Source organism: Neocloeon triangulifer, unplaced genomic scaffold (genome assembly GCF_031216515.1).
Source record: "Neocloeon triangulifer isolate White Clay Creek 2 clone unplaced genomic scaffold, ASM3121651v1 ptg000009l, whole genome shotgun sequence".
Classification (NCBI taxonomy): domain Eukaryota; kingdom Metazoa; phylum Arthropoda; class Insecta; order Ephemeroptera; family Baetidae; genus Neocloeon; species Neocloeon triangulifer.
The window spans coordinates 317,848-343,374 of NW_026775551.1; the positions used below are offsets into that span (position 1 = coordinate 317,848).

Below are 25,527 nucleotides of genomic sequence, written 5' to 3' on the forward strand. Positions count from 1 at the left end.
ACGGAAAGGAAAGATACCGGTAAAGTAAGTCGGATGGAGAGGAAAAGGTTTTCGCGGCACACTAGGGCAAAACAACAATGGATTGTGTTACCCAAGTTTGGTCTCAAATCAGAGTCAAAGGAACATTTTCTTTCATGAAAGACGGAAAAAAAATAATGAATTTTTGACATTATTTTATGTTCTTTCACAAAAAGCTCATTTAATCGCCAAGTTCATTCACTTCACTCTTATCTTTTTTAAGTCGAGTGGCACTCGAGGCAAAGGTCACTGCCGTTTGACGCTTGCTTTGGCAGGAGAAAGCGGAAAAATTTGCGAGGGACACGCACACACCTTTTGCAAAGGAGCGTCGCCAGGCAGCGAATTAAGCAGCAGCGTTTTGCCTTTGAGTTTAATCTTTAAAAAGCGTCCGCCGGCGCGTGAGCGCAGAGAGCGAATAACAAATAAAAAATGGCGCACACGTGCATAAGCGGCGCGGTAACGCAGCCAGCCATCCAGAGGGACGCAAAAAGCGGCGGTGCGGCGAGGGAATTGGCGCCGGCCCCGTAAGTGCAGCTCGTTTGCATCTCGAGAAAAGGGAAAAGAAAAGGGCTGGCAGGTAGGGTAGGGTAGGTGGGCGAGCAGGTACCTCGAATTTCAGCCCCCGAAGCACCGACAAAACCCGCCAGAATTGCGAACGTAATCTATTTTTGCGTCGCATTTTTTCTTTTTGACAGAACCAAAAGTTGTTTCGCTCGAACCCAAGATTATCTTGAAAATTAATTGGGAAATTTTCTTAAAAGGTTCAGTAAATTCAGGAAAAATACTTCCCCTGACCGAGCATTTTTAGAACGTTTTATTTTGTTAACTACTACATTACCAAATTATGGAAATTGGGAAAATTTCAATTTTTTACAACGTCCAAAGTATTTGAATAAACGCAAATTTTAAGCCAGGAAATACTTTAGCAAACTATTTTTCATGAATTTTAAGACCGATTTTTACGTGGATTACTGAAACCGTGCAAGAGATAAAAAAAATTATTGTATAAATTTGAACTTTTAATTAAAAATCAATTCTCTGCCAGAATTCTTCTCTCAGAAAATCAAAACTTGAATTATTAGTACTCCTTAATCAAGTGCACGTGAATCACCAGGTCAACTGATGAGCCTTGAAATTAGGCAATCTTGACCACTGTGTTGCCTTTTTACGTTAATCTAGGAGTTTTTTTTTTTTTTTTTTTCAATTTTCTGAAAGTAAAAAAAAAATATTTGCTGCATTTAGAGAATTAATTGTTATTTTCTAAATAAAAGTTCAAATTTTGGCAATAATATTCTTATATGACAATAATTGTTTTTCTTGATCTCTCCCACAAAAATTCTGCAAAAACACTAAATTTAAAATTTGTCAGGAAATTGCTCTTAAGTATAAATAAATATCTTTTAATTTATTTATGACATTCAAATGGGTAGATTGCACTTGATAAATAATTTAACAAAAAAAGGACACAAAAAATTTTATTTGAAAATTAACCCATGCAAATCCTTTTGAAATTACTCTCCATTGAATAAATCGCATCTTCTGACCTTTTGCGCACCTAAATTATTTGCAATAGAGAATTTTGTGACTTGTTCAGAAAAGAAAATTAATTTTTTTATGGCCCGCATTTAAGGGAGTCTCGCACGTGCCAATCTCTCTGCGCTACGCGTTGAATTTTTCAACTCGCAGGGCTGCTTTTTCTTTCTTTCCTTCCTTGGTTGTTGCGGCGAGCAAGCGGAGAAGAAGAAGGTACTGACAGCCAAGCCGTAAGTCATCTTTTTTTCTCTCTTTCTCGGCTCCATAATATCAATTCTTTTCTTCGCGGTGCAAGAAACGGAGGCCCCGGCGGGCGTCACGTGACCCGCCCCCAGTGGCCGCAGTCGGCGGCCGGCTCAAGCTATCCGATTACAAAGGCCGCTCTCAACAGGCTGATTTGCGGTTTTGGCACGAGATGACTTTGAGCTCGGCGGTGGGTGCAGTCGCAAAATTTCGTAAACGCAGCCAAAGTCTGCTGCAGAGGAAACTCGATACACTCTCGGAATCGAGGAAAGCGATACTCAATGGAGTCGCCAGCGTAATTAATGATTATTTTGAGTGCCAAAGAGGTTCTTTTGTTTCCCGGAGCCTTGGGCAAAGCGAAGAACAAAAACAGTCCAGAAGTTTTCCAATCGCAATTATCTGTCATCATCTTGTAAGAAAACGTTGATTGTTGAGAAATCCTTGAAGTATATTTTTCATGGTTTTCATTATCGCGAAACGGGGCGGATTTATATTTTGTAATTCAATTTCAAAATACCCTCGAGCGAGGCAGATCTTGACGAAATTAAAAAGCTCGTCCTTGCTATTTATGGAAAAGAGCTCTGCTAATAAAACGGGTGAAACAAGGTGAGCCCTTTTTTTATTAAAAATAAATTTCAAAGTTATTAAAAAAATTTCCGAACAAGGTTTAGCAAAACTTGTAGTGACTTCTCCATAAATAATACCACTTTTTTCAGTACCATTCTCAAAATCATTATCGTGGCAGTTTTTTGTTGCGCCGGCTTTTGTGCGAAGAGAAATTCTGATTGTCAGCCTTTTTTGTTGCGAAATAGCCGCTTTGTGTCGCGGCGCTTGCAAATACGGTAAACCTCGCGAATTTCGCACATTTTCTTTCTCGTTTGGAGCGAATGTAGGAAATTTTTTTTTTTCTGCATATTCCCCGAGAATTTTTCTTCTTGTGCCTTTCCCTGGAGCGGAAAATCTTTTATCTAGCCGGGTAACAATCTGAGCTGTCGTTGCTTCTCCTCGGGATGCAACAATGGCCCGAGCGAGTGACAGCTCCATTCTGCGCCGCGAATACATTTGTGCTGTTTTTCTATTTCTCGGCAAACAATCTGACGTGCCGGCTGCCGCTGCTGCTGCCTTTCACTCGTCTCGTAATATTTGAATACTTTTCCACTCTTCTTTCTTCGCAACATTATTTCGCACCCCACAATGAAAGATTGTCATCGGTCGACTCCCATTTTCCGTCTCTCCACTTGTTAGCACGCTCGATCGATGCCAACTTGCTGCTCCTGTTCTCTCTCTTCGGATGTTTGCGAAACTTGGTCGCAACCACGCATCATCCGCCGGTCCCCTGCATCGCGTTATTCATTCGCGATAAATGCAAATCGGGATTAGTCGGCGATTTATCACTCCTAATTTGGATTTTTCGAATTAGCTCGGACGCGCTCGATAAATTTGGCTTAATTGGTTTTATGGTTCACTCTGGACCGTTTTTGATCCTTGCAGCTCTTTTGATTAATCTGCAATCAGTACCGGAAGTTTCCCCTGTGGACAGTTAATTGACGCCGATTAATTAATTCGATATAATTTGCAAACGACACCTTTCAATGGAAATGAAGTTTCATTTTATGGCAGAAATCCCAATTAATTAAATCAAATAAAACCGATTATTTTGGCAAAAATAATCTAAAAAAGGCAACTTAATTTCCGTAAAATCAACTAAAACTAAGACTAATGATATAATTATTAATGGCAATACAAATTTGCTATTTTAATAAAAAAAAAAACATTTAAATGTAGTTGAAAAAAATTGCAAATATCAGTGTTCTAAAATCACAGGGCCACAATTTTGGATGATTCGGCGGAAAATTGGTGAGGTTCGGAGATCAATAGGCGTTTTCAGCGCGTGGTTTTGCCCAGTTTTCACACTAATAAGCCAGGCCTGTTTGATCGGGCCGTACGCGCGGGCACACTGCAAAAAGCGACCGCGGCAAATTTCAGCTCACAAAAAGCAACACAATGTGCTAAAACAAACATTGGAGTTGCGGCGAAATAAAATAATTATACAAACTGCTGCGAGAGACCGAGTTAATGAATTGTAGCTTGATTACCTGTGGCGACAACAAAAGCTTGATTTTCATCTGGCTTTTGTCTCGTCTCCGGTGAAAAGAGCAACAGCATTGTTGCGCTCCATTGTGCGCCACCAACGGCCACTCGTTTATTATTCATGCTCGCGCCGCTAATTGTAAATTATTCGACAACGGCAGCACAAGAGAGAGCGAGCTAGCGAGAGTGAGCGCCGCAGCAGCGCAAATTGTCGGGCTTAATTTTCGACCTCAACGTCGCCGCCGACGCGAATGCGAGCGGACGCGTTAATCCGCGGATTTGAAGATACAAACGCTCACGCTTGGAAAAACGGCCCAAATGGAAGATTAAAAAGGTCCGTTCGGAAGTGGAGAGGAGCTAAAAAGTGAAAGGGTTGCTATTAAAAATTCAACTGCTCTTTTTGCAGCAGAGTTTTGCATGGTGAACGAGGCTGTTGGTTCAAGAACACAACAGAGAAATAAAACGTGCACCGACAAAAGCAACATGGCATTGTGATAGTTTTTTTTTTTTACGTAAAAAGAAAACATTATTTCACATTCTCAAAGGTAGTTAAAAAAATGGTGGTTTTTACAGGGTTGCATTTGATGTCAAATCCCCAACTTTAGGCAGCAATAACAAACACCAAGAATATTGTTTGTCGTTCTGAGCTTGGAATGCTAAAATTCTTCATAAAAAAGGCAACTGTTTGTTTGGGTTCTTTAAAGTTAGGGTGCGTTTCAGGTCATTATTTTTATCCTAGGAATCTTTTCTCTTGTCGTAAAAACAATTTATATGACTCTAGTTTTTTCAGAATATTCAAATTTATTGACACAATTTATTCCAAATTGTTCAATAATAGAAATATAATATAAATCCTATTTCGTTGAAATTCTCAGCAATTATTTTATTGGTAGTGAAGAAATCGGGCTGTTTCCTCGAAGCAAATTTTTTTTATTCTCAATTTTTCTTTGTGATCTGTGCATATAACATGTATGTAATATTTGTCGGACAGGAATAAACAACAATAATAATAAAACAAAAAATAAAATGGCTCTGCCAGTTTTGGTTACGATCTGCGTTCCTATTTCATATGAGCAAGAAAAATACATAAGAATCAGAAAATTGTAAATGAGTGTCAATTTCTTCAAACAAATCTATTTTTTATGAAAGAAATTTTATTAATGTAATAACAGAAGATAATTATTTAATAAAATTGTAGCATTGTACATTCATTTCCGACTCCTGTATTTTCGGCATTTTTTTGTTTGCTTGTACTTTTTTATGTCGATGCATGATTCCGCTTTTTTTTTGTACAGTGTACTTTTTTTTGCGTTGTATGTACCATGAATGGAGAATAAATAAATAAATAAAATATAATTGAAACATGATTTATAAAAATACAATCCATTTCAAAATTAAAAATAAAAAACCTAATTTTCTTGTGTCTTTAATTCAAAATTGGCTCTTAACTCGTATTATTATTGTTGTTTATTCTACGCAAGTCATACATGAAAAAAAAATTGAATTGGAAAAAATGAGCAGAAAGGGTATCGACACTAGCAGAGAGGTCTGCTAAAACGCCCGACATCAAAAAGAGATCGGCCACCGCGTGAACCCACACTATCGTAAAAAAAGAACAATCACGACACTTTAAAATTGCTGCCACAAATGCTGCTTGCAAAGGGAGGGAAAATTGCTGGTTGGGCAGTCTTTGAGGGTCGGTGGCAGGTCATTCCAGGGCTTGACGACCCTGAAGGAAAAAGCGCGCTGGCCGAACACACTTCGCACCAGGGGTGGCTGGAGGCGGGGATGCCGACTATTGTCGCCTCGCAGCACTCGGCCCTCAATGATTCGGGCGCGCGCGTCAAAATCAGTCTCGCCGCTCAGGCACTTTTTGAAAAAGAGAAGGTCGGTGTACCTGAGGTGCGTCAAGGGGCATAACTCTCTGCTCGTTTGCCGGCGGAAGGGTGTGGCCGTGAATAAAGTGCAGCGCCCGTTTCTGCACTCTATCAAGCTTTTTGAAGTTAACCTGCATCGTCGGGTGCCATGCAGGGAGTCCGTAGGTCATTCCTCGCTTTACGAGAGAGAGAGAGAGAGAGGTATGCGATTCTTTTTACTCGGGGAGTGCAGCCGCGCAGGTTGCGTGCCACGAAGCCCGCAACCTATTTCTAGTTTTGGTTTTTTTTTTTATTATTACTATTTTTTTTAATAAAAAATAAAGCAGGATATTGTTTTTTTTTATCTACGTAACATTAAACGATTCACAAATCCCTCCGAGGAAGTGCCGATTTTAAAAACATCATACCTCGATGTCATTTTCCTACAAAACAAACTCGATATTGTTCAAATCAAAATTGATTTTTGATCAGGCTTGGAATTTTTTGCACTTAATTCTTTCAATTAAGTTTGGCGTTTCCGCTCGCAACGCACCTTCTCAGACACCCCTTCCAATTACTTCCTTTTGTTGTTTGTTGCTTCGTGGGCATATTGCGGACGAGCGAGCAGTCATGCCTGTTGCAACAAATTGAATTTGCCAACAGTCGGCCTCCGGGTCGAACTGATCTCGCGTCAAGTTAATTCGTGCCGGTGCTGTTTGCTTGACAGACGGACGGACGGACTCGTTTTTTTTTCCCGTCATTTTATTTCAATTTCCATCCGGACTAATTCCTTGGCCGCAGCGACGGACTAACCAGCAGCAGCAAATTCAAATTGGACCCGGCGGGCAGTGTATTTATTTTGCAGCACGTTTTGGCCCTTCCTGGCTGCCGCTTGCTCTCTTTGCAGATTAGGCCGGCTTTGTTGTCAAATTTATCAGCGAATTGCGCGCGCTTTGAGCGACTATATTGTAGTTGTTGTTTGCCTGTTTGTCTTTGACAGCTTAATCGAGTGCGCGGTCCAATTAGGTCGAGGGTTCTCTGCATAATTAACCCCATCCGCCCCCGCAAGATAAATAAATCAACATTGCAACATTCACCGCAAGGGCGCGATTTTTGCTTATCGACTAATCACACAAATGATGCGTGTTTGTGATTTACGAGGAGTCAAACTTCGTCCGTCCGTCCTGGCCTGTTTACTAATGCATAATATTAGTCTGTGGCGCGGTGGTGTGTTGCACCTAATTATTGACAGACAACATGATTATGTCGTTACGACGAGCATGCTGTCTCTCTGTTGGCCGTGTCACCATGCTTTGTGTAATTAAGCCGCCAAAGTTCTTGCCAACGACAAACCGCCCAATTAAAATAAAGGAAACGATGAATAAATTTTTAATTGCAGCAACAGTTGGTAGAGCTTTGAAGATTGAATCTAAGAAATAAATAAAGACGAAAAGAAATGTATTATTAGTATTGTTGTTGTTTGGTTGTCCAAATTATTGCATCAAATTGTATACATACAATTGTTGACAACATTTATTTGAAAAAAAAAGGAATTGTTGGACAAGAAGGCACCACCACCAGCAAGAATTTTGCTAAAACTTCCGAGATCAAAAAGACCCCATCCGCCGCATTGAGCCTTATTTAATTAATTCAATTTTTGTAAGAAATTTATAATTTGTTGAATCAAGCTCCTTGTTTATTTTAGTGATTCGTTTTATTTTATTCAATTAATTTGATCTTTAAAAAATTAAAGACAAATGAAATAAGAACAAAACTCATTGTGAAATGATTGAAGTATATCTTTTTATATTAAAAGAAGAAACTAAAGAACATTATTTGTACTTCTTCACTACATATTTACAGACAATGATCAAGAACTGATGTGAAAAATCACTCAAAGATATAACTTGAGCGTTGACATAATTTTAGTTTGTGGATTTTGGCAACATTTACTCTGTGGAATCTTTTCAGACACTGTAAAAATTTAGTTTCAAATTTTAGGCAAGGAATCCTTAAACTTTTTAATTTTAATTAAAAGAGACGTTAACAAGTCTCATCAATCTTCTTTCTAACTCATCCTTTTGGTTTTTTCTTTTAAGTTCTAAAGTTTAAGAAAATTAAACTGTTGGAACTTTTGCCGTCACTTTTGACGAATTTTTGAGAAACAAAAAAGTTGATAATGAAACTATGAATTTTTCTTTAATCCATTTAAAAGTTTTTTTATGCTTTTAAACCGGCGGCAGATTTTATTTGTCGCGGTGGGGCGTCCCGCGACTGCCATTGATGAAATTACTTGGGAGGCGAAACACACACACACGTGCTCGCGCGCGCCGGACGGGCTGCATAATTCAAGCAGGCACTCTGTTGATTATCAATTCAACAGTTTGGCGTTTGCTGAGTGCACTCGAGTCGTCCCATTAAAAATGCACAGTGCTCCTTGCTGGTGTAGGACGCAGCTCGCGGCGATTAAAATTTCAACTCTTTAGGCGCGCACGGATTCCCTCGCAAATTACCCCCTTAATGGATCGAACGAATTTTATATCTCAACTGACTCGTGTGTTTGCAGAGAGGATCAGACGAGTTGCTGTCTCAGAGCGGGGGCGTGAGCAATGGTGCCGTCATGAGCCCCCAGCCGAGCCACGCCGACAACAACAATGACGCCAAGAAGGTGAGTCGCAATTAAATAATCAATCGACCGCCCCTGACATGCCGCACAACTGTGTGTTCGTGCGATTCGAAAGCCTTGTCCGCCAATTAGTTGAGCAAACCTCATTTCCCTCCCACGCTACCATTACAAAGTGCTAAATTACACCCTCTGTTTGATCTTGCCTGCTTGGCGGGACAAACTTGCTTATTGCTCGCTCCCCTCAATTGCTAAAAATCAAGACACTTGACTCCAGAAATTTTTTTCCTCTTAACAAAATGGAAGGAATTAAAACTCCATATATTCTTTATTACTGTAGCATTTATTGCATTTCAAATAGATTTAATTAATTTCTTCCAAATTTAATGATCGAACCTTGTGATAAATTTGAGATTATATCAAATTCCTTAAAGAAGCCCTTCAGTTTGCATTTAAAATTAAAATATTTCGTCCCGTTTTTTTTCTTCTTACTAATGTCACTTGAGTTCAATCTAAAGAAATTTAACAAACTTTACTCAAATGAAATTAATGCTCCACAATGAATCTTAATTTCTTGGAAATGAATTTTCAAATATGATATATGAATTACCTCCCAATTTAAAGTAATTTTGTAATTAAGAGTTATATTAATTCATTAGATTCCATTTTAATCAAATTTTTGTTCCATTTCTCCCGCAGGTTAAGCTGGACACGAAGAACCAGAAGCCTTCGAAGGTGATCCACATCAGAAACATTCCCAATGAGGTCACCGAGGCAGAAATCATTCACCTCGGCATCCCTTTTGGAAGGGTTACCAACGTGCTTGTGCTCAAGGGCAAAAATCAGGTATTATATTCATGTCTAATGCAATAAATATTGATCTAATCTAATCTAATTAAATTTTCAAAATAAATTAATAAAAACAACTTTTGAAAATGAAAAAAGGTTCAGAGCTTTTAATTGATTTTTTTTTCATAATTTTCAGTCTTTTACGCTTTTATAACGTTTAAGTTTTGAAAGTTTCTCAAGAATAAAGGCGTCGGAAAATTCCCCCCAACTTTGTTTGACGTTGAAGTACAAAAAAATCGTATTTAAATCCCTGTTTGGCGGCAAGTGGCAATTTTGGCGCCGCGCATTGTTCCCCGGAATTTCTCGCTTTTCACGGCTCAAATTTTGCGCAGCTCTTGAAAAATGCTCCTTCCTCCCCTCGCGTCGAAACCACAAAGAACGCACTGTGTGAATGAGGCCGGTTGAGCCGCCGGACACTCGGCGCTGCCATTGTTGCATTAATTTGCTCACACACACACAGCAGAACCCCTCGTTTCTCGCTCACCCGGCTCGCTATGCAAATTCGGGCCGTATCAAAACAACGTCAAACAAAGGCTTTTAAGAATACTCGTCACACATAATGGGGGTTGGCGCAGCCCCCGGGGACGCCGATCCATCACCAAAGTTTGTTCTGTGTTCGCAGGCGTTCCTCGAAATGGCCGACGAGGTGGCCGCTGCCCAGATGGTCACCTACTTCACCACGTGCGTGGCCCAGCTGCGGGGCCGCGCCGTCTACGTCCAGTTCTCCACGCACAAAGAACTCAAAACCGACCAAACCCACTCAAACGCGGTAAGAATAATTATCATTTGCAATCAAGCGCCCCTGGTTAATGTCCGGACTTGAAAAGTAAACTGGTTGACCATTCAGAACTAATGAAATATTGAACGATCGGACCGCCGTCGTTGAAAGCAACTTCTTGCTTTACGTACGTGAAAGGGAGGGAGGGAGGGGCGCTTTCAAAGGACCACTAGAGAGCACTTTTTAGTTCGAGGGCTAAACGGCGGAATTTTTCTTGTAAATCTAAATTGCTCAAAGAGTCCTCCGAGATAATTATTTTTCTTTGATCTGCTTGCGAGACTTCTTATGAATATTCCCCGTTTATTTATTTATTTTTTTTTTAAATGAAGTATATTTATTTTTCAATTCAATTCGTTTATTCTCTCACAACAAGTCAATATTATTTGGGGGAAAAATTACATTGAAGAGAGAATTGGCAGCCAGCCCTAGTAAACAACTTACTAAAACTCATAAACTCAATTTGAAAGCAAAAGTGTTTCCAAATTAAATCTACTTGCCGAGCTGGAGCCGAAAAGGGGAAATTTTAAACAACAGTCAGATATTCTTTACATGCAATTTTAAACCGAGAAACCTATTTGAAAGTTACAAGTCCAGCCAACTCCCAACGGAGTTATCGGCCGGTGCTTATGCGAATAGAAAGCAAGACTTAAAAGCCAAGCAATCCAGTTCTATACACATTGTTTTACATGCGAATTTTTACAAAGATTAAAATGTCAACTAAAAGCGACAAAAACCATTTTTTAATATGAAATTTAACAGAATTTTTTGAATCAAGATTTTTTAAATTTGGTGGTAAAGCATTACACAGTCTGGGAAAAGAAAATTCAAATGTGCGATCAAAATATTTGTTTAGACTGGGCGGCATAACAAGAGGATCCAATTGGGACATTCTCGTTTCATATTGATGCATTCGTGGCACGCCACGACTCTCGTCAAAGTATTTCAAGCAATTGCGTGTTGGAATTAAAAAAAAAATGGTCTCTTTCAATAAACAAAAAAGAAAACAAGCTTTTGATATTTTTATTTATTTATTTTGTTTTACAGAAAATTTGAATTTTGCTTTCAGAACGCCTCAGCGCAAGCAGCGTTGCAAGCTGCCCAAGCTCTGGCCGCAGGTGCTACAAATGAAACTCAGGGTGGACCCAACACGGTTCTCAGGGTCATTATCGAGCACATGGTCTACCCTGTCACCCTCGAGGTCCTTTACCAGGTACGTAAATTATTGTGTTGATGATAAAGGCAAAGGTGCAAGTCGATTCATCATCGTTTCCCTTTGAGCATTTGCTTCTTGATCCCTAAAGCAGATTATCGGCTGCTCACCGAGATGAACCGCAAAACTTTCCCCGAGTGGTAATTATTTTGGCGCAACCTAGCCAGGGCGCTCCTCTTCTCTGTTTGCCTCGGCGTTGGGGTCGAGCCTTGCGTCCCATGGAGGGATTTATTTGCGAGCGCGCAGCCCTTGTTGTGGCCAGATTGGACGGATCGGCTAATTAAATAGTCTCGGACGACTTCAAAGCGACGCGAACGACAACAAACAGCGCCCGTGTACCTCGAAAAATCGAAACACTTTAAACCTGGCAAACAACAAAAGCCGCGAATTTGCATCCGACGTTCGTCAAATTGGACTAATCTGCTCGACCGCACGCATTTCGCCCCCACCCCCTCCCTCCGCCCGCCCGCTCGGCCACCCTCGTCATGATACTCATTAAATTTGCAATAATAATCGCAGATTATAGTTTGGCAGGCAGGCCGCGGCGGCAACATCAGTACTTGCGCTTAATGAACGTTATTAATATTGACGAGAGGGGATGCTTTTCGTCCTCCGAATCGTGAAATCGACCATTACCCAAATGAGACTTTCAGAGGGACAGATTTTCACGTTAAAAGTAAAAACAGACTCTGCATGTATCACATTTCGCATGAAAATTTATTCTCATTATAAAAAAAAAAATGTGAAATTCTTTTTAAATTTGATGAAAAGAGAATTTAAAACTTAATATTAATGCTCATTTGAGGAATACTTGTGTGCTTTTGCTATTTAGTTATAAAGCCTTGATTTATGGCAGAGATTTTCCTGTTTTTTGTTTTTAGCAATGCAAACATCCAAATTTCGGCCAAAATTTATTAATCCCGTCCCATTTTTCCCTCACACGCTAAATTATTCAAAGCGACCAAAAAACAGCAATTTGGCGAACGGAAAATTCAGTTTTTCGCAGGCATTTCCCGTCAGCTGACGTCTCCGGTGCGGCTCGCTGGGCACGCTTAATAAAAAGCCAGCGAATTTAATTTCGCTTGAAAGTAAAGAAATTTTGGCAAATTAAATCCCCTGCGCGCAAAAAATGGCCGATTCGTAAACAAATTTCTGCCTCCAATTTTCCGCTCACTCGTTTAAACCGCGCCGGAGCTTAGTTGGTATATATTTTCTTTCCTCCTCTCTTTCCCTCTTTGTCAGCCGCAAATGAGGATAAATCACCCATCTCGGAGGCACAACTTTATTTCGCGAATCGATAGGCAATCGCGCGCGCCTCCCGAAAGACTCGCCCCGTCTCTAATGAAAAAAGATAGATCGATGGTTCGTCGCAGCCAGGCCAGGTGCATCAACGCGATCGAGATAAATCAGGGCGCATTGTGGCCGGCGCGCGATCAAAAGTTGGTCGCAGTTAGGCTTTTTGTCTGACAAGTGTGCTCAACTGGTTGCATATTCAAGCTCAGTCAGGCGCTCACGCCGCAGAGATGAATCAAGTGATATCATAATATTGCCGCCTGCGGCACGGCAAGCTCTGGCCCGGCCACTCCGCCTTCCCACCGACCGAACGACCGCCTGGGCCGAAGGGACGCTCGAAAAGTGCTCGAGTGACATACACATCGTCAAGAGATATGGGTTGTTTCCTTTGGAATATCACTCGGAGATTCAGATTAATTTGCTTGATTCGGATTCACAAGGTGAAACTAGAACCTTAATTTACACATACAAAATTTTTACAAGTCAATAATTTTAATGCAATTTAACTTCACTTTTGGCTGAAAATTGGAGTTTTTATTTAATTAATTTACTTATTTACTTTACATCGGAGTATAAAAAAGAAAAGAATAACTCGGATTCAATTTCATAGTTTATTTTTCTTTCCGTAAGTAGGGTCAAAAATCCATGACCCCCCCCACCCCCAAATATAAGTTCAATAAATTAATTAATTACTCCAAGCGTGGTTTTTTGATACACAACTGGATTTTCAATCAAATCTGTTTGCTTTGTTTGAATTTATTTAATTAAAATAATATTTTGCCCGGCGGATCCCTGTTCTTTTTAACAAATCGGATGCAAAATTTCGGCCGTAATATTGCTGAATTATTCATGAACCGACAACAACCTGTTTGAAAATTTCCACCGCTGCTAATTAAGCGAAAGGAAGTGTTTTGCTGCGTGTCGTTCTGGGATTCGAAAGTTTCCACCGCGCTGCAGGGAATTCCGGTTTTTAATTTCCCAGGGTCCGCCCTGAGGGAGTTGCCGAAACGTTGTATTCCGGATTCATTCGCAAATGGCCTCGTGAATGTTTAACTCCGCGATATTGAATTTCGGGGTTAATTCGAAAGTCTTTCTTTCTCGGGAGGGCGTCGGGGCGGCAACTAACGAGGCCCGCGAGAGCGGATTTCGGCGCTGCAGTTTGTTAATTTCCGGCCGGCCGATAAAGCAAAAGTGGCGTAATTTGGCTGCGACCGTCCGGGCAGGTGCCTCGCCGGATCCACCCCACGGCTGCAGGGGGCGGATAATCGCCGCCCCATTAAGATGATGAGTGAATTGTGCGTGCCTGAAATCGCCGACCGTGCAATTATCGCCGCCGCGCCTTTCCGTGCCGACGCAAAATTGTAATTGTCGCTGCGGAAAATATCGACAGCAAAAAAGAAGCGTCTTTCGTTATTTATTGACGGCCGATATGTTTCAAAAAGAGACTCGATTTCACTCTTTTATTTTTGTATCCGTCCGCCCCGAGTCCCTTTTTTCTTCTTTCCCTTCTGACTTTATTCTACAGCGGCTTCTGCGGCCGCGAGCGCGCGCGGCAAAAGTGGTTTCTTCGCCATTGAGCATCTTCCGCTTCGTTGACTCAATTTTCCCTTGAGGACTTACATGCAGTGTCATTTTTCTGTTGCAGATTTTCTCCCGCTACGGAAAAGTCCTGAAAATCGTCACTTTCACCAAAAACAGTAAGTCAAGCGTGAAGAAAGGCGGATCAAACTTCTGTTTAATAATAAAATATGCACCACAATAGCACTTATTTGATGTTGATTTTCCTTGTATTGAAGTTTCGTTTTAAATATTAAATTGCTATAAGATCGTTGAAAATTTATTTAAATAAAATGAAGCTCTGAAAAATTCTATAAAACTTTGTTATGTCATGTTGATTTGAATTTAAAGTCAGCTTTTTCTCGATGGGTTTTTTTAGTTTAAGAAAAAAAAATTCCTACTCTACATGTTTCGGCTGAGGGCTGCAGCCATAATTCATGAGCTGTGAAATTTTTTTGACAAAAGTTAGTTTACATAATGTTAATATATTATATTATTTGTATAAAAGTGTTTACATCAATTAATCAAGGTTTTTTTCATAAAAATTATACTCAGTTCCAATTTTTCTACCAAGTATTATTTTAATTAATTAATTAAATTTGAAAAATTATTGTCAAATTTTTGAAGAATTACTTGGTGAATAAATTGTAGCTGAGAAAAATTTTTTAAAAAGTTGTTAATCGAAGAGAAGATATTGTTAAAAGATTGATTTTTGTACTAATTCTTATTAAAATGATTCCACAGTTCATGAATTATGGCTGCAGCCGAAACATGTAGAGCACGATATTGTCTTTTCGTAGACAATAAATAACTCAAAAACCAATCGAAGAAAAAAGTTGAAGTTTAAAACATGATGGTTTTCAAAACAAAAACAAAACTTTTTTTTTTTTTGTAGTAGAAGTTCACGATTGAGGGTTGATTCATGGTGGATTGAATTTAAATTCGGCTTTTCCTCGATGGGTTTTTGTGAGTTTTTATTGTTTAAGAAAAACAATATCCTGTCTTCTCTCGACCACCGCCGAGAAAGCTCATGAATTATGGCTGCAGCCCGCAGCCGAAACATGTAGAGCAGGATATTGTTTTTCCTAAACAATAAAAACTCACAAAAACCCATCGAGGAAAAGCCGAATTTAAATTCAATCCACCAAAAACAAAACCGCTGTCTTTAAATTTAATGATTAAATTTAGAATTTAAATGAATTCAAGCTTACATATTCATATTATTAAAAATAGATTCAGAATTGTGCACTTTTGATTATTCCTGTTTTTTTACTTTTTAATATTGAAATCTAACAAAATATTGTTTTAAGTTGATAATTTATTAATCATTTTGTTTCTGATTGTAAAATTTCACTTTCTTTTCCGCAGACACGTTCCAAGCACTGATCCAGTACCCGGACGTGGTGACCGCCCAGGCGGCCAAACTGGTGAGTTTCGTTTGCGTTCATTTGCCACTTCTTGCAATCGCAGTTTCTCTTTCTCCGTCTGAATTTTCGCTGCCGAAAAAATAAAATAATGCAAAAATTATGCGAGACTCAACAGGTGGCGCCGATCACTAATTGCCAAGCGCAAACTCTGCGGCGGCGGCGGCGCTGCTCGTTCGCTGGCTGGCTGGCATCGCCGCCGGCTAATGATAATTAATAACGACTGCTGCGAATTTTTGAGTTTCCGCCCGCGGCTGCACCATTCGCGCGCTAATTAAGATTTACGAAGCGAAAGTGGATTTTTCTGCTCCGCTTTTCTCATTCTGACGCTACGAAACGAATCGGGCGCGAGGGAGAGAGAAAGGATCGATTGTGAAGGGCCCTGGACGAACAAAGGGCGCCTGATGATGACGATGGTCTTTTGTGGTTTGCTTGCAGTCTCTGGACGGGCAGAACATCTACAACGCGTGCTGCACCCTGCGCATCGAGTACTCGAAACTCAACAGCCTCAACGTCAAGTACAACAATGACAAGAGCAGAGACTACACCAACCCCAACCTGCCTACCGGCGACCCCTCGCTCGACTCGGCCCTCGCCCTCACAGGTTCCTCTTTGTCTTTTGACCGCACGCACGCACCCTCCCGCTGCCGCCAAACAACCCCTCACTCGATTAACTCGTTCGTGCAAAAACCAGAAATGACGCGAGCTGCTTTTTGCCGCCCTCTCACCCATGATCGCGTTTTCGCTGCAAATTTGCACACTTTGATTTCATTTTTTTTTTTTTTTACTTTTTCACTCACAATCCTAACAGGTAGATAACGTACTAAAATTTTAAATCGAATTTTAACCATTCTTGGATTATTTTAAAAAAAAAAAAAAAACTGTGGTTGCCTATTGAATTTTGAATGCTTTAGAATTGTCAATTAAATTTTAGATGTTCCAGTTCATTGCAAAAATAATTGTTATTATTATAATTTTTCTCTGCATTAGCATTGGTTTTTTAATAAAAATTCCCAAAAGAATTTCAAATTTATTGGTAGAACTGAATTGAAACTTTTTCTTACAGTAATTTTTTTCTAAATAATATCTTTCTCACAAATGGCCTCATTCAAATTAATCGCTTTCATATCACCGTTATCAAGTTGGCAAAATAATACCAATAGATAGCGTGACAACAAAATTTATTATATTTTTTTTTTAAATTGAAAAATAGAAACCGGGCGAACCTCACTGCAAAGTAAAAAATTAAAAAAAAAATGAATAAATAAAGGCTAGTACTTTGAAAACCTAAGGTTTTGTTGTGTCCGAACTAAAACTAAGTGGGAGGAATTCTTAGAAAATTAAAAGTAATGTGGGGAGAATTTACTTTTTTTCTGCAAATCTGTTGAATAAAATTGAATTCTGTCCCAATATATTTTTTATGAGTTCCTCCCACTTAGTTATAATTCGGACACAAGAAAACCCTAGATTTTTTAAGTACTTCAAATCGCCTCTTGGGGTCCGTTTTTTTTCTTCAGTTTATTTTTTTCTTTGCATCGAGGTTCGCCCGGCTTCAATTTTTCATAACATCCACCTCAAGTGTTACCATTTTTAATATTTTTTCAATTCTACTATTAAAAATTTAAGGCCAAATCTCAATCAACAAGCTGTAATAAATAAATATCGATTTGTCAATACATTTCTGAGTAAGTTTTCTCATTAACAAGTGCTTGATTGGAACTTGCAGTCTCTACCAGTTTTTTTATATTCCTTTTCCAACTTGCAATTTGCCGCCAGCTCGAAATTAAAAAGGCAACCGTCCGCTCTCGTCGGAAATTGGCAATAACCCACCCCCACCCACCCCATTCCACCCACACATCCACCCAAGCAAAATAAAAAGTGCCTTTAATTCGGAGTGCGTTTGTTAGTCCAAGTAAATTAACCTAGCCTGTCACAACACAGGGGCGACAGGAGTTCTGGCATCGCCCTTTGCTGCAATGCACGGCCTGAGTGCGCAGATCACATCGCCCTACGGTTCATCGGTCGGAGGTACTACCACTCAATTAACTCTTTCGCCCCCGTCTTCTCCTCCTGCCGAATTTCGACTAAATCTGCTGCATGAATGCGGGTGAAGCAGGCAGGGGGATTTTGATCGATTCCTAACACCCCGACCTTGTGTTCGCAGAGCATCACCTGAATTTAACCTTTCTCTTCCCAAATTGATTATTTTTCAGTGGCGGCTGCAATGCCATTGGCGGGCTTCTCGCTGGCCGGCGGCGGCGCCAACAACGCCCTGGGCGCTGGTGCGGGCCTCCGGTTGCCCGGCGTGCAAACCACCGGCTCCGTGCTGCTCATCAGCAATCTCAACGAGGAGGTAACATTCGATCGCCTTCAGTTCACTTAGCTTACTTAATTCCAGTCCGTCGCGATTGGCAATCTGGGCGAGAGAAAGTCTTGAAATTTTTGGAAACCGTTATTTATTGATTTGATGGAATGGAAGAGACAAAAATTTTGTTACTTCTGTGCTTTTGCCAGTTTTGGATTAATTTTTCCCCAAACGAATCTCTCTCTTTGTGCAAGTGGATTTTTTTTTTAATATACCAGATTTAGCCTGTGTCTCTTGTTTGTTTTCGATTTTTATCGTATCATTCTTTTTTTAGGTTTCTATCTTTTTGTGAGTTTTGAACTTGATTAAAAAACAAGAAAGGGAAACTGCAATAGGTTGATAAATTAGGCCCAGAATAATGGAGAACCGAGAATTTGCACTCAATTTCGGATCAGAATCTTCACAATTGTTTCAAGTGCAAAAGTTAAATTACCTCTTCCAATTTTCTGCTAACCAACTTCTGCTAATTTCGAATGACTGCAAGTTGAGTTTGCTTAGCACTCTCTTTCAAATCGACCGCACACACCTATTTTCAAAGCTTCATTATTACCATTATTAAATTTTTCGGACTACTCAACCTATTTTGGCGACCCTTTTCATTTGTTAGAGAAAATTGCTTAACACGACGGCTTGTTTACGGAGTGGGTTGAAAGTGAAAACGCCAGAGTCTGCCTCTTGCGTTTTCACTCTCATTTTTTATTATTTGTTAAATTAAAATTTTACAAAGCTTAATGTAAGAATTTCTCCAAAGGCGTGGCTTGGGCTTGCGGAACATGCTCTTTTGCCGCTTCCGAGTTATTAAAATTAATTTTCAATCATTGTACGGAAGTCATGTTGCGAGCGCTGGCCACGCCGGCGGGCTGGGGCTCCCCTCAGGGGGCGCCCGCCCGCCACCTTCTTCACAAAAATATTTTGTGACGAGATTTTAAAAAAAAAATTATATACCAAGGATGATTTTTCTCTTTTTCCATCTGCTGCTGTTTCAACACAAACTTCGTTACTACCTGGACCAATAATCAAAATCACCTCACACACTACTTGCTGCCCTACTTAACTACTCTTCTTGCTCCTTCTCTGTTTGTTTGATTGATGGCCTCCGCCCTCCTCGATCAACAAAATCTCACTGCTCCGGCCTTCACGTAATGTAGATGGTCACCCCTGACGCTCTCTTTACCCTGTTTGGTACGTTTTACAACAAGCACTGTTTTTTATTCATTGTCTCTCTCAGCCAATCAGTCGGTCAGCTAATTGTTTTCACTGTTCGTCCCTGCTTCTTTTGCTGCCGCTTTTTTATTCATTTTTATTTTGATCTATAAATTTCAACTTCATTTTGAATTATGAGTTACGTTTCATCATCCATTTTTTTTCTAAAAGTTCTTGGCCTCTTTCTAGAATAGAATAGAATCATTACGTATTAATTCTTCTTGAATAAAATTTTTTTGTGCACTAGTTTTTATTTTTATCATTTTTACTTCAACATTTCCAAGTAGATTGAAAAATTCTTTCAACAATTAATCGGAGTAACAACCAGCACACTGATTTCTAATACGAGGCCAATTTCTCTTGTTTCAATATTTTAATTCTGTTGAATATTTTGAGTTTGCTTTTATCCTGTTCCTCTGTGCAGACTTACATTTCATGCAACTCTCATTTGGTTTTTGTGCCCCTGAGTGGCTCGATGAATTTTTATTTTTATTCATTTTGATTGATGAATTTGACAAAGTTTTGTTACAACTTTTCTTCCTATGAGAAAATTGCTGTCAAAACTCGCCGCGCGCGCCCAGATGCCGACAATCTATCCTCTTTATTAATTGCAGGCGTCTACGGTGACGTGATTCGGGTCAAGATCCTTTTCAACAAGAAGGATAGTGCTCTTGTGCAGATGGCTGAGAACCACCAGGCACACTTAGGTACCAAAAATTTTCAATTTTTCTTGTCACTTCTGAAAATTATTCTTTTTCGCAGCCATGACTCACATGGACAAGCTGAATGTGTTCGGCAAGCAAATACGGGTGATGCCGTCGAAGCACCAGGCGGTGCAGTTGCCAAAGGAGGGGCAGCCGGACGCGGGTCTCACCAAGGACTACACCAACTCGTCCTTGCATCGCTTCAAGAAGCCTGGCTCCAAGAACTACCAGAACATTTACCCGCCGTCGGCCACTCTCCACCTCTCCAACATTCCGTAGGCCACATAAAAAACTTGATTCGTTTCGTAAATTTAATTTTCCTTGCTCTTTTTTGCCTGTTTAGGCAACAAATGACTGAGGAGGCTATCAAGGACGCGTTTACCAATGCAGGATTTACTGTGAAAGCATTCAAGTTCTTCCCGTAAGTTTCGAACCACAATAATCTATAGAATTTAATTAAAGTTTATCATTTTCCTCCTCAGGAAAGACCGCAAGATGGCCCTGATCCAGATGCAGTCCATTGAGGATGCTGTAATGGCCCTCATCGTAAGTTAATTAATACCAAATTAATGAACCATTAAATTTAGTTGTACTTTTTCCATTTTGCAGAAAATGCACAACTACCAGTTGAGCGAGTCGAACCACCTGCGTGTTTCCTTCTCCAAGTCAACAATTTAAGCAGCAGCCGCACCCTCATCTGGCCAGCACAAGACTGGACTCGTTTACTAACTAACCCTGTGCGCCAAATACCAAATCCATCAAGCAACCCGAAAGCAGGAACAGCGTAGGAGGATGAGATGTGAGCGAGGAACAGCAACAACAACCCGACCACTTACTTGAAACAAATACACACTTACACACAAATCAAGCAAGCGACATTGACTGTGCACCTTTCATATTGATATACGAGATATTATATTTTTGCATTTGTTCTCGGGCAGTGAACAAACAATCGAATGGTGGTGACGCGATGCAAGTTGAAGAAGAGAATGAAAGAAAGAAAGACACACACTCTTTAATGATGATGATGATAAATGATTTTTCGTAAATAATATGCACACACACACACACTCGTAGTTGAGAAAAAGAAATAAACCGCGTACATAATCGTAGTGAAGAAGCGCACACGCACACTCGCGTATTGGTTCACTCAATGTGCTCCTCGATGTTCATTCCAGGATTCGTTGTTAGGCACAATTTTTGAACACGCAACAACTCGAAACACTGCACAACCCACCCCCGAGAGTGCTGACCTTGACAATCAGCCCGCAATTGGTTTAAGCCCCAAGATGAAAGAGTCATAGTGAGAGTAGGTTTTGCACTCAACATATCAAGATGGAATCCACCATTCTGAATTTGCGCCCCTCTTCTCTGTCCCCCCTTTCGTTACACAATCTCTCTCTGTATAAAATGTGAAGAAAAAGAAATTTTGACCAGCCGAGGCCTAAACCGCCTGAGATATTTTTAACGAGCTTTCCCTTATTCTGAAAGGAACAATTGGCAGGGCGACAACCCCTCCCCTCCCCGTTGTATAGGCCGATGCTTCCCTGTCATGTTTCCATTTAATTTTGATCTCAAAAGTTGTGCAATAGTTCATATTACGACAACTTCTCTAAATTTCTGATGAGTAAATAAAATAAAATAAAACAATCGGTTATGAAAACACTAAAGCGACTGACCGTGTGTTGTAAATCAACATATCGCGAACCCTCCCTCAGATGAAAAAAAAACACGCTTGCATATGTATTATTATATATTACGCATCGGCTTGCACAAGTTTAAAAAAAAAAACAATTTGCTAGGAGAGAAGGAACGTACACAGACACACAAATACAAAAAATACACAAAGATGTGAACTTTGTGCTGCTCAAAAGAACGGAAAATGAGAAACCAAATCCTGCAGTTCCTGCTAATATAGTAATCAGCCCCGATTCATTGATGGTTGTGCTAAGTAAACGTATATAAAATCGATAACACGAAGAGAAAGAAAGTCGCAAGAAATAAAAGAAAAAGAAACACTACTCGTGTGTGAGCCTCATATCATTTTCTGGTCATTTGTTATTCAACTGGGCGCGAACACCTTAGGGACTACTGTAAAAATTTATATAAAAATAATATTAATGATACAGTCTGCTTCATGTTGCATAATGTAAAAAAAAAAAATATGGTTTCCAAGGTCCCTTAAACCATGACCGGGAAGTGTTAAAAATTACAAATGTAGCAAAAAATTGTTTCAATTTGAATTTGGCCTAAAAATTTAAAAAAACCTTTTTCAACAGTCCTCAAAACTTAAATTTTCTGTGTCTGGAGCAAAATTTTGAGCTTTCGGTCAGGGTGTAGGGAACCTTTCCGAGATTTGGTTTTTGTACCACGCGTGTGGTCGCTTGGTTTCCGCTCCCCTTGCACGGTGGTACAAGTGCCTTTTTTGCTATCCCCGCGGGCTGCGCGTCGGGCTGGCTGCGTCGCTCGCGCCCAACCTGAAGCGCAGCGCGCCACCGTCTGTCAGTGTGTTTCTTAATCGAGCCGGTCCCATCGGGGCCGTGATACACTCCTGTCAATTATGGAGGCCGCTGGCCACCGGTCTGTCTAAAATCACTCAATACATGCCTTCGTCGAGTTTGCAAAGCAGCACACTACATTGTACGTTCGAATGATCAATCATTTTTTCTTCGGAGATCGACACACACACACTCGATGAGTTTTCTTTTTATCCAAGTTTTAAAACGATAAAAATCTCCGTGGCTCTCTCACTCTCTCGATTCGACCTTTCTTGTATCTCGCTCTCTCTGTCGACTATACACAAGTAACATTCTCGCGCGTAGAACCAAGAAGAAGAAGAAAAGAAGCGAGCGTCGATCACTGCCAAAGGTAGCAACAAACAAATTCACTCTGAACCCGAAAAACTCACTCGTATAAATAATATATATTTGCATTCGGTCAGCGGCAGCAACACAACCGTGTGATACAAACCCATTAGAAATTTTTGACACACATGAATTTAAAAAAAAAAATGGCGAGAGAGAGATTTGAATTTATTTTTGTTAATGGGAATAATAAAAATTCAAACGCATGAGAAGAGAGTGAGGCGACGTGACTAATTTATTAATTATATTGTCATATCTTGAATGCGGCAGCCCGCCGCCCTCGGACGTCCCGGGGGCCGCAGGCGGGCCCGTTTGTGAGCAAGCGAACCTTTAAACGCTAATCAAGGGAACAATACGATTGAAGCTCTATTAAACACAGCGGTATTGAGACTATCAGGTTTATTGTACTATTTAATTAAAAATAATAAATATATTTACGCGTAACATTAATTATTATACCTACTGTAAGAATAATTATTACATGCGAATATATCTACAAACGCAAGCGTACTAATTATACTGAGAGAGATGCGAGAAAGTATCATGGTGACAAACAAACAAACAAAACACGAGGTAAATAATTATCCGAAAAATAAATAAAAAGATGCACTCGAAAGAAGTGAAAAAGGAAGAACGCGCGCGCATATTTATACAATTGTAGGTCTTAGTGGTTGTAAATTTAAATAATAAGGAAGCAAAAGTGCGGCAGACCGAGGAATTCCATATAGTTGAGTGTCCGATTTGCATTAATTCGAATTCATTGTTGAAAAAGAGAGAGGATTTAGATTATTAGCAGAAGTATTTGCGCTCGCTGCGGTTTGTTTAAGATTCGCCGAGTTTGAGTGTTTATATCATAAAGCAAAACGCGTTAGTTCGGCAGGCAGAAAGAAAGAATTGAAGAGTTAAGGTAGTTGTTAATTAAAAATCATTGATCCGTAGGCGGTAGAGCAAGACGAATCATTAGTCGTTACATTTGCATCAAGTATTTAAAGAGAGATACAAGAAGAAAAAAAATGAAAGAATAATGCCAGTATTTATTGCGAGAGCGACTAGTTGAATTTTATTAAAATACATACACACATGTACTCCTGCGTTATTGTATAATTATTATTTTTATTAAAACGTATTCATTGCTTAGTTTAAATACGTAGATATAATTATTGTGAACGGATCTGCGGTTGATCAAACTGTTATTATGCAAATCGGTCGCGTTGTTGCGGCCGCATGTTGAACGGCAAGTTGAATTTTTTTAATACTTTTTCAGCAGTCTTGCGTTCCTCCCCCAACCTTTCGCGTTTTCCTAGTTTCACATTTCGGGGAGGGAATAATTATTGAAAATGAACTTCGTAGCAATATTAATTGTGTATTTCGGTGTGAAAATTCGACCAAGTGAACTATGTCGGTAGATTAATTAAATTTTGTACAAAACGGAAGCAAAAATAAAAAGGAAGTAGAAAATAAAATCCAAGAGTCAAAACTTCGGCGTGGACGCGGTGATTTCGTTTCGGAAACAGACCATTTGAATTCGGTTCAAACTAAATCATCAGGTCAATTCCGGAGTTTTGACGTCTCCCCTATCTAAGTTCCCGAAACCGCGTCTCAGACTAACGTAAGAAAAGAACTCTCCGAGCGTGTCAAAAAAAAAGTATTAAGCTTTTCAAAACGACCAATTAGGGCTACGTGTAATGAAATCAATTATTAATTAAGTAGTTCAGTCTGTTGATGATAGACTTGATATGAGAGAAACCAATGGTGCTGGCGGCCGATTCGCCGCCTCCGCCCTCGACGCCGGCCCCGGTCTGCGACGCACACACGGGGTCGGAAGTACGTACGAGTCATGTATTAATTAATTATTTCGAGGGTTCATCCGCGCGAGTATTATGATAATTATGTTACGTATCGGACATCATTAAAGTTAAACTAACAAACAAACACATACACACGCATGTCTCTCAGGCATCACGCCAAAAACAACAATAGTATTTTGTGTCGGTCGGTCAGGCTCTATTGTCCTCCTATTTAATTAGTTGGAAACGCGCGCGCGCGAATTAATTAATTATTTATTGTGTAATTATTATCGTCCTCTCCTCCTCCGAGTTGAAATATCCGCCGCCGCGCTGTAACATACACACACACTATATAGTTAATTGCAGGCGCGTTTGTGTTTACGACATAAGGCTTTTTAAATAATGTTAAGATGTGCGTAGCAGTAGGCCAAGTCAGTTTTATCAATCAGACTCCTTATTATTACATAACACACTTATCAAGTCCTTTTTTCTCCTTTTTTTATCATCTAACTACACTCGTAAACTCTCATAATACAGGTATAGGTTTTTTTTAAAAAACACATTCTGCATGTTCGTCCGGCGTCGCAAGTGAAGAAGAGAGTTGATTTTTGCATTAATTAATTGAAAAAAAATTACAAGTACTGATCACTCACACATACACATCAATCGATCGATTATCATGTCTTTGCTGACAAGTTGTTGAATTTCTAGATCGCCAGTAGTTCTCGTAAGTGTCGGAAAAGCAGATTTTCACTCATTATATAATTGAATTCGTCTAGATTGCTACACACGTCTCTCGTTCATCCCACATTTTTCACACGCATACACTTTGTGGTCGCAAAAGAAGAAAAGAAAAAAATATTTTATTCTTGTTAATCTTTAAGCGATTCTGTATTAGTATTATTATTATGATTACTGTTAAGTATTATACAATACTATTATTTTTGTGTCTCATTTTTTTGTAAGAGGAAACAAGATGATGAAACTGTGTGGACATTTCTCCCAGATATTTTTCATAATAAAAGCATGGCTGAAACGCATTCAGCGCTCGTCTTGGGCCCCCTTTAATCACAACTCACTCACCATTAAAATATACCATCGCGTACCATCGTACGCCGCTCTCCATTGA

General features: G+C 39.8%; 1 protein-coding gene across 5 annotated transcripts in view; it reads left to right on the forward strand.

Annotated features, from left to right (window-relative positions):
- The window catches only part of LOC132195120 (polypyrimidine tract-binding protein 1), a 112,644-nt gene extending 87,206 nt beyond the window's left edge, over nt 1–25,438 (forward strand). For 4 of the 5 annotated variants that reach the window (XM_059616887.1, XM_059616890.1, XM_059616889.1 and 1 more), the window contains 15 exons: nt 8,308–8,409; nt 9,064–9,210; nt 9,836–9,982; nt 11,058–11,201; nt 14,140–14,191; nt 15,420–15,478; nt 15,914–16,079; nt 17,417–17,502; nt 17,676–17,828; nt 18,989–19,022; nt 19,658–19,750; nt 19,806–20,022; nt 20,091–20,168; nt 20,230–20,293; nt 20,357–25,438. In XM_059616887.1, coding sequence (XP_059472870.1) covers nt 8,308–8,409; nt 9,064–9,210; nt 9,836–9,982; nt 11,058–11,201; nt 14,140–14,191; nt 15,420–15,478; nt 15,914–16,079; nt 17,417–17,502; nt 17,676–17,828; nt 18,989–19,022; nt 19,658–19,750; nt 19,806–20,022; nt 20,091–20,168; nt 20,230–20,293; nt 20,357–20,425 — 1,611 coding nt within the window. In that variant the 3' untranslated portion in view covers nt 20,426–25,438. Of the gene's footprint in view, nt 1–8,307; nt 8,410–9,063; nt 9,211–9,835; nt 9,983–11,057; nt 11,202–14,139; nt 14,192–15,419; nt 15,479–15,913; nt 16,080–17,416; nt 17,504–17,675; nt 17,829–18,988; nt 19,023–19,657; nt 19,751–19,805; nt 20,023–20,090; nt 20,169–20,229; nt 20,294–20,356 lie in introns of all 5 variants that reach the window. The other variant, XM_059616888.1, reaches the window with a different exon arrangement.
- Nucleotides 25,439–25,527: the final 89 nt, after the last annotated feature.